The sequence below is a fragment of the Candoia aspera genome, chromosome 5 (genome assembly GCF_035149785.1).
Source record: "Candoia aspera isolate rCanAsp1 chromosome 5, rCanAsp1.hap2, whole genome shotgun sequence".
Lineage (NCBI taxonomy): Eukaryota > Metazoa > Chordata > Lepidosauria > Squamata > Boidae > Candoia > Candoia aspera.
This window is the reverse complement of record NC_086157.1, coordinates 115,305,621-115,318,286: the sequence shown is the minus strand read 5'-3', so window position 1 is coordinate 115,318,286 and position 12,666 is coordinate 115,305,621. Positions and strand designations below refer to the sequence as shown.

The window sequence follows — 12,666 nt, the reverse complement described above, 5'->3', positions numbered from 1 at the left end:
TGTAGCTGGGCTACATGCAAAGGATCCAGGTTTCCCCTGTAGACCCCTTCCCAACACACACACAGACACACACACCAGTAGTTTGACTTACTTTGTGTCAAGCTCTATGAGGTTTGTGTCAATGGAAGCTTCATTCTCTGGAACTAAAGACAAGGAATGAAGGCAACCGGTCAGTTTCCTCGGAAGGCAGGAGTAATGTCCCTACCTCCATCCCCAATCAACACGATTTTTCAACTCGCCAGCCCTCTCAAGACAGCAGTCCTCAACGGGGGACATTCGGGGGGATGCTAATCCTGCCCGTTCCAGATCAAGGCCTTCGGAAAGGCTCGGGAGCAAGGCTGCTTCACAACGGACACCCCACGCAGCAGCCTGTTGGTTGCTGCATTGCAACCAGACCACAAACTGGGGGCAGGCACCCCTTGCAGGAAGCATGGGATGCACAATGGCCTTTCGCCCCACTGGGAGAGAAGGCAATGCCAGCATAGGGGGTGGGGAGGGGGGAATATCTGCAATGGAGCTTTACACTATGGCAGTGTTTTTCAAACTTGGCCACTTTAAGAGGTGTGGACTTCAACTCCCAGAATTCCCCAGCCAGCTTTGCTGGGAGTTGAAGTCCACACCTCTTAAAGTGGCCCAGTTTGAAAAACACTGCGCTGGGGAAGAACCACGGGGAACACCCAAAGGACCATGATGGTTTCCCATAATTATCTAGGCCCAAGCTCGCTCTTGAGCAACAGGCCACGAACATCACAGCACCGTCCTCAGTTCGATGAGGAGGAAGAAAATTGGCCAGCGTTCCAGCACCTGAATCCTCGACCCAGGGGGGAGACGGCTTCAGGACCCACCCTCAGTCTTGCCATTCTTTAACAAAGCCAAGGCTGAGGACGAGTGAAGCCAACGTCCCGCTCTTTCTCCGGCATCTTGCAGCCTCCTTGGCTCCCTCCGCTTCCATTAAATTCCCAAGGCAGAGACCAAAAAGAGGCATCTCCCAGGGAAGCAGCTGGGGGGCTGTCAGCGGGGCGAAGAGGAGGCACTGCCCAGCACCCTCCTCTCCAGAAAGTCAAATAAATAAATAAAATTTTTAAATTCTCCAGCACCGCAAGAAACAAGTTGGGAGGAGGTACCCTGCCCTGCCAAGCCTGGAGAGAGGATGCTTTTGGCACAGTGTGAAGGACGACCCCCCACTGCAAAGGACCCCTTTTTCCTGTTGCCTCTTCTGTGCCCACCTCCTGCTGCTCAGCCCCACCTCCCCATCCTGCACCAGAAGAAGCCAGCCCACCTTTCTGGCTTCTGTGCCAATGGCGCAGGAGCCCTATGCTGGAAATACCAATGATTTGAGGTTTGTATTTGGGGGGGGGGACAGTATTAACCTGGTTGCATGAAGTCGGGGCCACCCAGATACAACCAAGTTTTCCAGAAGCTGAGCATGGAGTGCCAAAGATCCCTTCGCTTTGGCATCACTATGTGCCAAGGCTGTTACCGCCACCCAAAAGGGTTCAATGCCCAGACCCATCCAGGTGCCCAAGCCCAGCTCCAAAACCAGACACTTTCTCGGCTCCTGCCCAGCCGAGCCCCACGCAGAGGAGTCGGGGATACTCACTGTCCCGGTGCAACGGCTCTTCCTTGGGTTTGGGGTGCATCAGGGTGAACGGCAGCTCCACGGCCACATCGCTGGAAGGAAAAGAGGAGAATGAGGGTCCTGTCCTGGGCACAGTCAGAGCCAGCTTCCTTCCTTCTGGGCTGCCCCCTTCCCAAGCTCTGGAGCTGGGCTGCCAGCAAAGCTATCGCTGGTGCCTGGCGAGGGCATCCCAAGAAAGCCATTTTTTAAAGGGATGAGAGCTCACAAGATCATCCAGAGGTTGGCCTGAATCGCTGAGATTTCTGCATTCTTGCCCAACAGCCCAGAGGATTTGGAGGGGGGGGACACACCAAAGACTGGTGAGTTTTGGTGATCTCATCCATTTCAGCCACGGCTTTTTAAAATTAATTTGAAATTAAGGCGAGAGACCCTGTGGACGCCACTTGGGGGTGGGGGGAGACTCCGAGCATCCTGCTTCTGTCGTGACTCTTTCCAGGCCTGCTTGATTAGCAGGTAAATAAGAAATGGGGGGGGGCAGGGCCAAAAGGGGAGGGGCCGAGGGACTATTTCCCCCACAAAGCACCTTTCCTGCTCCCCCAAACTTATCTTAAACTTGAAACTTAAATTTTAAGACCCTGCCTTACCCCTGCCCCAGTTCTATCAATAGGTAGACTACCTCTGAACATGGCAGTTCCATTCAGTCATGCTAAATGTGGTCCATAAGGTCCCCCAGAGATCTGAATGGCCCCCTACCCTATGGGTGTTTCAAAGGGCCTCGAAGATGTGGCTCTTCGCCCAGGGCTTTGGCGAGTGGGATCCAAGCCCCACTTTTTCCTTTTTCTTTGATCCCATCTGGATTTATTATCTCTGCCATCTTTGTTCCTTTTTGTTTTCTTGTTCTTTAAATGTTTTTAACCATTTGTAAACTGCCCATAATCCCTGGAAGTCAGGCAGGATTATTATTATTATTATTATTATTATTATTATTATTATTATTATTATTATTCACAAGGTGAAATCACAGTTGCCAGTTCCTTAGCTGGTGTGGGCCTTCATTTGCATCACGTTCTTCCAGGAACCGGGATGCCGTAGTGCATTGGCACAGTCTGCGTGCGGATCCAAGCCGTGTGGCCTTTTGTGATTGACTGATAGAAATGCTGTCAATGCACCGATTTCCTAAGGGCCGTCCAAGGCTTTTTGGAAGGGCACCCAGTGTGCCGATAACCACTGGGACCACCATGGCCAGTTTATACCATAATCTTTTTTTCGATTTTCCGGTCTTGATGCTTTGTGACCTTCTCCAATTCTGTCTGCTATTCTATTATCCCCTGGTATTGCCACATTGATTATCCACACTTTCTTCTTTTCAACCACAGTTAAATCTGGTGTGTTAGGCGCCAAGACTTTATCACTTTGTATTCGGAATTATTATTATCATTAATCTCCTCCTTGACTCATCAAAGACAGGGCCGCCCCCCCCCCCCAGTCTCCCGCCTGCAACAGGGGACAGTCCATAAACAAGCTGGACAGAAAGCGAAATGACGAGATGAGCAGGACATCTCTCAGAGGGGTTGATGGAAGAGAAAAGGGCATCTGGGCTTAGGGAAGGGCACTGCGGTTTCGGAGTCGGCTGGCATCAAGCGGCATCCAAATCGAAACAAACAAACAAATAAGAAAGAGGGAAATGGCTCGAAGGGCCTGAAAGGGTGAACAATGTGGCAAAAAAAAGATGGTAACGAGCAGGTGAGGAACAGGATCAGGACTCTGCATGCAAAGACAGGGACTTCCACAAAGGGGGTCAGAAAAGTCAAGATGGCACCGGAGCCCATGACTGCAGCCACACCACACCCTTTGTGTGTAAAAAAGGGGCGTGGCTTCAGCTGTGTGGGCCAGGCACCATCTTGACTTTTGTGACCTTCCCCATGGAAGCCCCTGGCAGAGGGAAGTGGCACCGCATTTGGCGACAGCAAGCAGGATCTGGAAGGCCTTACCTGGAGGCAAGATCTCCCAGCAGGCTGGCATTATGGAGGAAAGGAGAGGATTAGTAACCGGTTGCCCCGAGCAAAGGACGCTGCCCGCCTTAAGCTGCTCGTCTCCCGTGCGCAAAGGTGCTGGAAGGGGACTGGCTCGGGAAACCCCTCTGGAGGCCCAACCCTCACGCCCCTTTGGCACCAGGATGGCCTGATCTGTGGTCCAGACTGCGCTTCTCACCGAGGCCCCTGACTGGTGGGCTCCCTGCTGCACCTCCCTCCCCAGAAAGACAGGAGAGGGAAAGGGGAAAAGAAGGGGAAAGAGAGAGAGAGGGAAAGGGAAAGAAAAGAGAGAAAGGGAAAGAGAAAGAAGAGAAAGTTGGAAGGGGAAAGAGAAAGAGAAAGAGAAAAGGAGAGAGAGAGAGAGAGAAGAGGGAAAGAGAAGCAGAAAGAAAAAAGAAAGAAAAGGGAAAGGGAGGAGTTTGCCTGTTTTCCCTCCCCCTAGAATGAAAAGTGGCAGAGCTCTTGTCAATTTCACCTGGTTAAAAAAAGGAAGTCTATCACTCCCTCTTCAGTCAGTGAACTTGTAAAAAAAATTAAAGGAGCTGACTTTTTACTCCTCCACACCTGGAAGGAGGGAGGGAGGAGGGGGAGGGCCAGGGGGTGGGGGGCGGTCTGCCTGCAATGGAACGAAGCACAGCAGGCAAACGGGACTGCCCCACTTGAGCCTCCAAGTCAGAAAACGTTCCGGTGCGGGGGGCGCAGGACGTCGTAGACCCAGCCCGGAAAAACGGTCCCTGGCCCTCGGTCATCCTGGGGCAAGCCGGCCACAAGGCTCAGCCCACCTGCTGCCAGGCCTGAGTTGCAAGACTCTGGGCTCCACTGGCTGGCAGCAAAGGGGTCTCCTTTCCTCTCTGGGCACCCTCTTGCCCATTCATCCCCACGGCTCTGAAAGCAGCCAAGCCACCGGCCACGCCCAGACGAACCCCAGAACCGGACCCAACGCCTGCCGCTGCTGCTGCCCTTCCCCAACCAGAGGCCTCCCGGCTTGGCTGAACGGCACTTCACCGGCTCTCAGCCAGCTCGGATGGTGGAGCTGAACCCAACCCGGTGTTGGTGGGCGCCAGGTTGGGGATAGTCATGCTCCTACAAGTGCAAACGGGCTAGCAGGCCTCGGCAAGCGGCACGACTACGATGGGCAACCAAGAGGGCTGCCGAGGGAGACCACTGGCCCATGCGGCCCTGGACCCAGAGCCCACCCCCGCCGACTTGAGCGGGAGATTCCCGGGGAAGCCCACACAAGACGGGTGCTGGTCCAGGAAAGACCCCAGGCCAGCCCCCCACTTACCCTCCTCGAGAGACCACCAGCTTCACCTTCACCTTGTAGGAGACAATGATGCCCAACACCTCCTTGTTGGCCCCGTCTCTCAACCTGGGCGTTGGGAGAAAAGCGTTGAGCCTTGCGTGCAAGTAAAAAGGACTCGTGAAAACTTGAGAACTCTGCTTGTGCTCTCCTCCCTTCTCTTTCCCTCAGCTGCCCACCTGGAAGGCTCGGGGTGCAGAGGCCTACACTTTATTGCTTATCCACCTTCCAAAGCCCCCACAGAGGCTGGGCTCCTACAACACGCCGAATCGGGGCAGCGAAAGACCCCCATGGCTGCGTTCACACCAAATGTGATCAGTTAAAACCCGTGTGGCTGATCTGTCCTTTGCTGCCTCTGGCAGACCCACCAAATGGGTAATCAGATGAAGGTGCTGCATGAAGGGAGCCACCCCCTGGTTTACGGAAAAAGGAAATTCCATTTAACTCCGCTTCCAACCCCGCTCCAAGGCATGCCTTTTATTTGCTTATTTTTTGCAGAACCTTTCAAACATGATCGATCAATTAAGCATCCCAGAAACTGACCGACAGCCCTAAATAAAGCACGAGACAGCTTCCGTGAACCGAAGTCAAATGACAGAAATACAGGTAGTCCTCAACTTACGATAGTTCGTTTAATGATGGTCCAAAGTTATGACGGCCTCGGAATGGGTGCTTTACAGTCTGCAAAGCACTTCCGAGCAGCCCCCTGCGGTCACATGATCGCATTTTGGGCACTTGGCAACCAGCCTGCATTTATGACCGGCTGCAGAGTCCCACAGGCACGTTTTTTGTGTGTGTGGCTTTTTTGCCCTTTTCCAGCAAAAAATACCCATTGGGAACGCTGGATTCACTTAACAACCATGGTGATTCGCTTAATGACAGCAGTGATTACCTTAATGACCACCATAAAAATGGTTGTAAAATTGGGTCTGGTCACATGGTGACTGGACTTACAACCGCAATGACTTACGATGGAAAATCCAGTCACAATTGTGGTCGTAAGTCGAGGACTACCTGTAGCAATTAATAAACGCCTAAATTCCAAACAACAAGCAAAGGCTGTTCTGCCTTTCGAATGAGCGACAGGAGATTAAAACCCAGAGTTGCTGCGAAAGAAGGTGCTTTTCCGAATTTTTGTGAGCTGAGTCACCAAGTGGGCTGCTTTCGTTCCCAAGTGCATTTTTCCCTTGGTAGATCTCTGGAACTCCCTGCCCCAGGAAAAGGACTCAATTCCTTTCTCCCTGCCAGGTTTCAACCAGGACACACAAATGCTGCTTTTTTGGTGGAGTTCCACTTTGCGTTCCCGCGCCCAGTTTTGTGACCTGATGGATTTCTTTGACGATGCTGCCCTCTTAACTGTTTTCACCTTGTTCCCCTGCAACCGATTTTATTCTGATTACAGGCCAGGCAGGGACAGGAAGGCGGGATGCAAACATTTCTGTAAACAGAACAGCTGTTTGCCTCTATGCCAACCCGGTGAAAGCCACGTGCGTTTGCTCAATGGCCCCTCTTTGAGGACGGGGCGCATCAAGGCGTGTCCGCTTGCTTCCCATGAACTGTCCCCACCGGCCGAGGGAAGGACACACTCACAGGGTGCTGGAAGCCAGGTTGGTGTCTTCGTGTTTCAGCTTTCCATCCAAAGCGAGTCCACGTTTTTCCCGATTGTTGGCAAGGAAGGGGGTCAAAGTGTAGACTTTGCAGAAAGTCGAGCTTGGGGCCACCACATCACTGCAGGGAGGTTGCAAAGAAGACAAGGCAAAATGTTAAATCAGGGCATCGTCTAATAATACAGGTAGTCCTCCACTTACGACCGTTCGTTTAACAACGGTCCGAAATCACTATGGCCTCCGAATAAGTGCTTTATGGCTTGTAAAGTACTTCCGAGGGTCGCAAATCTTCACACACACACACGCAGTCACATGATCGCATTTCAGGTGCTTGGCAACTGGCTCGCATTTACAACTGGTTGCATGGTCATGTGATTGCGTTTTGTGACTTTTTTTTCTGTTTTCCGCCAAAAAGACCCATTGGGGAAGCTGGATTTGCTTAATGACTGCAGTGATTTGCTTAACGGCCACCATAAAAATGGTCGTAAAATCGGGTCTGGTCACATGGTGACTTGACTTATGACTGCAACAACTTACAATGGAAATTCTGGTCCCAATTCTGGTCGTAAGTCGAGGACTCCCTGTAAAAGTTTACTGCCTCTGTCCCTTGCAGCTCTATTTCCCAGTGGAAGAAAATAAAACCAGAAAAAACAGCTACACTTTGCCCAGGCGGATGATGACTGTACTGTGCACCTGCGCACTCAGGTTTTGCACCTGGAGAGGAACCAGTTCTGTCCAGAGGAGCAGCAAAACCCAAGAAGCCCCCCGGCCCCGCCAACAGACCCCAGAAATCATCTTATCACTGGAACATTTTTTGCAGCTTTGGAACAAATTTTGGGTCAGGGGGCCGTTCGTAAGTGTGCACGAGGGGGGAAGAAATGGGCTCAGTTCAGATTTCAATTTGCACTTTCTAAACTGATACTCAGACCAAGCCACAGCTATTTTTTTGTTTGTTTGTTCTCTCCAGAGTTTTGCAATGCAAGTTTCCAATTTTTTTTTCAAGAAGTGTTGGTGGGCGTAAATATGCATCTAGCGGAGAAAGAAGCCAACACAGCGCTCCACGTTGGAGGAAACCGCTTGCAGAACAAAATATTAGGCAGTCTGATGGGGGAAAACGCATACAGTGGAAAAGGAGAGAAAACGTCTGCACAGTTTTATGCAAATTGTTGCAGAAGCAGCACGCAAGACACACTGAACGTTGGAAAAACGAGGAACGAAGGGAAAGAAAACTCTGATAGATTCTACCACGCTATGCACGTTATGGTGGGGAGGACGAGTGACGGCATGTGCATAATGACATCATCACGCAAAGGACACAAATGACATACAGGTAGTCCTCATTTAATGACCACAATCGCGACTGGAAGTTTGGTTGCTAAGCGAATCTGACCCGATTTTACCACCTTTTTTGTGGTGGTTGTTAAGCAAATCACCATGGGTGTTAGTGAGCCATGTGGTTGTTAAGTGAATCACGTGGTTCTGCATTGACTTTGCTTGTCAGAAGCCGGCCAGGAAGGGCGAGTATGGCAATCACGTGACCCTGGGACACTGTCATAGTCATAAATGCGAACTGGTTGCCAAGCACCCAAATTGTGATCACGTGGCTGCAGGGATGCTGCGACGGTCATAAGTGTGAGGACCGGTTGTAAGTCAGTTTTTTCGCAAGTCTGAACCATCACTAACCAAATGGTTGTTAAGCGAGGACTACCTGTAATTCATACCGTTTGCTCCATCCGATGACATGCAATGTCACAGAGGCCTATACCAGCTCATTTCTATGCTTGGCTGGCAGCTCCTCTTTCCTTCCTTTCCCCAGATTCTTTCCTTGCCACAACAGGGCACATTTGGACCATCTGTCAGCCTTGCAAATCCAAAAATAAGGAGGAAGGTTTGAGGCTGATCATCCGTGGCCTTCCAGTGCAGCACTTCCTTTTATCAAATCTGAACACTCCCTTGACTCTCAAAATCACACAAACGGGGGGCAGAACTAAAGGACCATTTGAAAAATTTAACCTCCTTCAAGACTATTGTATATACTCGCGAATAAGCCGAGAATTTTAGGTGTCAAAATACACTCCAAAAATTGGGTTCGGCTTATCCGTGGATGGGCTTCTCCACGAGTATATAACGGTAATACTTTTTAAAAGTACCTGTATATCCCGTATATACTTGCGTATACACCCATCTGCAGATAAGCAGACCCTCAATTTTTTAACCAAAATACCATAAAAAATGGGTAAGCCATGGATAATTTAGCTTCTTTTATCTTTAGGATTTTTTGGATTTTTAAAATTTATTTTAATCTTGCCTTTATTATTTTTACAAATAACTCAAGGCGGCAAAAACACCTAACACTCCTTCCTCCTCCTCTTTTCCCCACAACAGCAACCCTGTGAGGTGAGCTGGGCTGAGAGAGAAAGAGACTGGCCCAAGGTCACCCAAGTTATTTATTTTTATAATGGGTTTTTATGACTGTTTCATTTGTAAGCCACCCAAAATCACTTTTATAGTGAGATGGGCAATGTATAAACCAAATAAATAAATGGGCCAATTACGAAAATTAAAGCGTATGAAAATTTTGAGGGTTGGCCCACCCTCAAAAATGCGGGTGGCGCATTTTTCATGGCACTTGGGTTAAGAATTTGAGGGTTGCCTTGTCCGCAGACGGGCTTGCACGCAAGGAGATGCGGGATAACAAAGCAATAGAAACACCTTTGCTTTTATTGGATCCCTAAGGCCAGCTCGCCACAGGCGCATAATCTCCAAGCAAGCCTCGTGGCTCTGCTGCGCCCGGCCTCGAGGGAGGCAAGACTGTAGGCTCCCAGGAGCCGGAGACCTTGGGCAGCCACGGGCAGGGGCGGCCGCTGTGCCCTCTGCTGGGTACTCACTCCGCGTCCTCCACGGCCACAGGGCATTTGTACTGGGCGGTGTTGAAGAGGCAGATGTCCGCATACTGGCGCACTGCAAAGTGGGTGGGGGGGAGAGAGGGAGAGACATGAGGGGGTGCCAATGGCTTCTGGGCCAGCTGGCTGGGCAACTTCCACAGAACTACACTGGGGTATCCCTAAGGGGTGGTCAAAAAAGGCAAGATGCCGACCTTGATGGTGCAACTGAAGCTCCATCCTCCTTTTTAAAAAATGGGCGGAGCTTCGATTACACCACTGTAGCCACCATCTTGCCTTTTTTGACCATGCCCCAAGAACCCCCTTGTGGGCAATTTACGGAACCTCAGGAGATGACAATGTAAGCTGAAAAATTAAAAGAAAAAGAAAAATGGGGAAAAAATGAAAATAAAGTAATGAAATAAAAAATATGAAATAAAATGGAAATAAAATAAAATTACTTTTGTAGGAAGAAGGCACATGTTTCTGTCCTTTAGAAGAAGGAAGAAGGGGAAGGGGCAGAGGGGAGGAGATGGGATGGAGATGGAAACAGGGAAGGGAGGGAGGGAGGGGAAAAGAGGAAGGGGGAAGGGAAAGAGGAAGGGAAAGAAGAAGGGGGGAAGGGAAGGGAAGTGGGGAAGGAGGAGAGAGGGAGAGGCAGAGGGAGGAGGAGAGGAGAGGATTTTCAAAATCAGCCAGGTCTACCATGAAGCTGGGCAAATAGATTTTGTTTAATGGCATATACTGTATATGTTAAAAAAACGTGTAAACTATGTAAGTAAAAAAAAAAGTGCATGTAAAAAAGAGACCATCATCACCAATTCCCAAGTCTGTTGACTGGGGCGTGGTCCCAAAAAGTCAGGTGACAATTGGTTCAGGTCAAGTTCTCGCATTGGAAGTTGTCTGGATGTCCTCCCTCCCTCCCTCCCTTTGCCTCACATCCTCCCTCTTCCATCTGGAGACGGAAATGACAAACATCGCTTTGAACGGCCTCATGCCGTCAACCCACCCAACGGTCCATCAGGGACAAGTAAGCTCCTTCGGCACCCACAACTCTGCGAAGTCCTTCCGTGTCCCACCTCGGTGGAGGATGAGATCCGAGATGGGAGACTCTGCCTTCTCTCCCAGATCCCACCACCCAAGACCAAGGCAGGAGCAGCTCCCTCGATACCTGAGATTTTTATCTTCTTGACCATTTTGTTGGTGTTGTTTGTCACGTGGACATTAACGTTGATGGGCTCTCCGTGATAATAGATCTGGGGGGAGACAGGCGATAAACCGAGGAAGCCTTCAAGATGAAACATCCCAGAAGTTCTCGTTTGAGCTTCCCCCCCCCCATGCAAAACCCTCTTCGAAGGCTCCCCAACTCCACCAGCTACTGAGCCCCCCAACCAGGTACCTCCCTTGGGATCCAAGGCATAGGAGACCCCTGCACAATTCTGCTGGGGCTGCAAGGCGCGTTCCAGACCAGGAACCAGGAGTGGCCTACATGGTGTTCCACCACCCTGGGCCATGACTGGACTTTCCCACTTGCTGGTCGTACGCCATGAACCCCTACAGACGTTGCTCAACCAACGTACCTCTTTATCGAGGGATGCTTCTAAATGGAAGGGCTTGTCAGACATCAGAAACTGCCGGGTGGTCTCGGCCATGGGCTGCGGGCCGGGCCGCTCGGGCGCGTATTGAACTTTGCGGATCACCAGACGCACGGAATTCCTGAAGCAGCAATTGGGGACAAGGCGGGCATCAGCACGGCACGCCATGTTTAAACCAGCCTCTCCCTAAACTGGCACCTTCAGTGGTCCTGGGGCTGCAGGGCCCAGAATCCCCGAACGGGATATACAGTATTCTGGTTATACTGTTGTTAGGATTTTTAAAAATTTCCTTACCAGGCTCACTTCTGAGCCGGGATCAAAGAAACAGGAAGTTGCAAGAAATTAAGTTCTTTATTCTTCACCCAGGAGCAAAAGCAATGGCAGCAAGCGGTTAGGGGGGCGATCGCGCAGGACCCCCCCCCTGGCAGCACGTTATGCACCTCCCGTTCAACTCCTCCTTTGGAATACGGCCCCTCCCTCGGCTACCCGTACTCCGCCTTAACCGAATTCCACGTAAGGAACTTCCTTCCTTCCCTCTACCATCACTCCATACAAGGGACTTCCTCCCATCCTCGCTAGGGCCCCTTGACCGTTATCAAACAACGCCTTTCCTCTGGCAAAGCTGTCCTTGGAATGTACGCCTCACCTGGTTTCTGTGGGCGCAGCTGCCTGCCAAGGCCGGTTAGAAAGGAAGAGTTAGAAAGCCAACACAGCTCTCATGGAGATAAAACACGGTTTCAGGGCCATAATAAAAGCGCAAATGTTTCTAACATACGAATACTACATATAAAATATATGAAAATGAAATGTATTTGTATTTAAGTTCTATATATGTCAAATCTTCTATCACTGTGTATAAACAGGGAGCCAACCCCACCCTCCCTCGCACTGATGATGTTACTGAGTTGGGTAATGAAACATCTGGAAGCCCACCACCAAGCTGAGAGACCACCAAGGACTCCGTAAGCTTTCTTTGTGGCTTCTTTCTCTTTTATTTATCTAATTTATCCCCGCCCATCTCCTCCTGTCGCAGGCCTCTGGGCGGTTTACAACAAGCGATTAAAACCATCACAATAATACAAAAAGTAAAATACAGTAAACATACTATAAATAGAAATAAAAATAAAGAATAAAAAATCCAAGCGGTGAAGCATCTAAAACAGTCCAAGTGTGGGAGCAGTGGTCTATAGCAGCCATCCCCATGTAGATCTATTCCCCTCTCCGCCCCAGGTGAGGTGGCAGAACCAGGTCTTCAGACTCCGCGGAAAGGCCAGGAGCGATGGGGCCAGTCTCACCTCTGGGGGCAGCATGTTCCACAGGGCGGGAGCCACTGCGGAGAAGGCCTGCTTCCTGGACCCCGCCAGATGGAATTCTCTTGCAGACGGGGTCCGTAGCATGCCCTCTCTGCATTTTACATAGTATAATCGTGTATTCATTTATTTACTGATCTGTTTACAAGCTTTACATAACACGCAGGCATCTGTCGAGGGGTTCAAAAAAGGTCAAGACAGTGGCCGCGATGGCGGGATGGGAGCTGTGCCCCTTTTTTACGTGTGACACATCTTGGCCTTTTTGAACCCCTTGAAGAAACCCCTAATAACAAGTTTTTTCCTACGAAAAACAAACCGAAGACGTTCGCAATAACTCATGGGACGTACCACGAAACCTTT

The 12,666-nt window shown here is 50.4% G+C and overlaps 1 protein-coding gene across 2 annotated transcripts in view; it reads right to left on the bottom strand.

Annotated features, from left to right (window-relative positions):
- ARRB1 (arrestin beta 1) overlaps positions 1–12,666 on the bottom strand; it is an 83,594-nt gene that overhangs the window by 6,649 nt on the left and 64,279 nt on the right. The window contains exons 8-15 of one of the 2 annotated variants that reach the window (XM_063306011.1): positions 10,982–11,117; positions 10,573–10,657; positions 9,408–9,480; positions 6,503–6,640; positions 4,898–4,981; positions 3,571–3,594; positions 1,601–1,671; positions 92–143 (exon numbers count right to left, since the gene is read on the bottom strand). In XM_063306011.1, coding sequence (XP_063162081.1) covers positions 92–143; positions 1,601–1,671; positions 3,571–3,594; positions 4,898–4,981; positions 6,503–6,640; positions 9,408–9,480; positions 10,573–10,657; positions 10,982–11,117 — 663 coding nt within the window. The remainder of the gene's footprint in view (positions 1–91; positions 144–1,600; positions 1,672–3,570; positions 3,595–4,897; positions 4,982–6,502; positions 6,641–9,407; positions 9,481–10,572; positions 10,658–10,981; positions 11,118–12,666) is intronic. The other variant, XM_063306012.1, reaches the window with a different exon arrangement.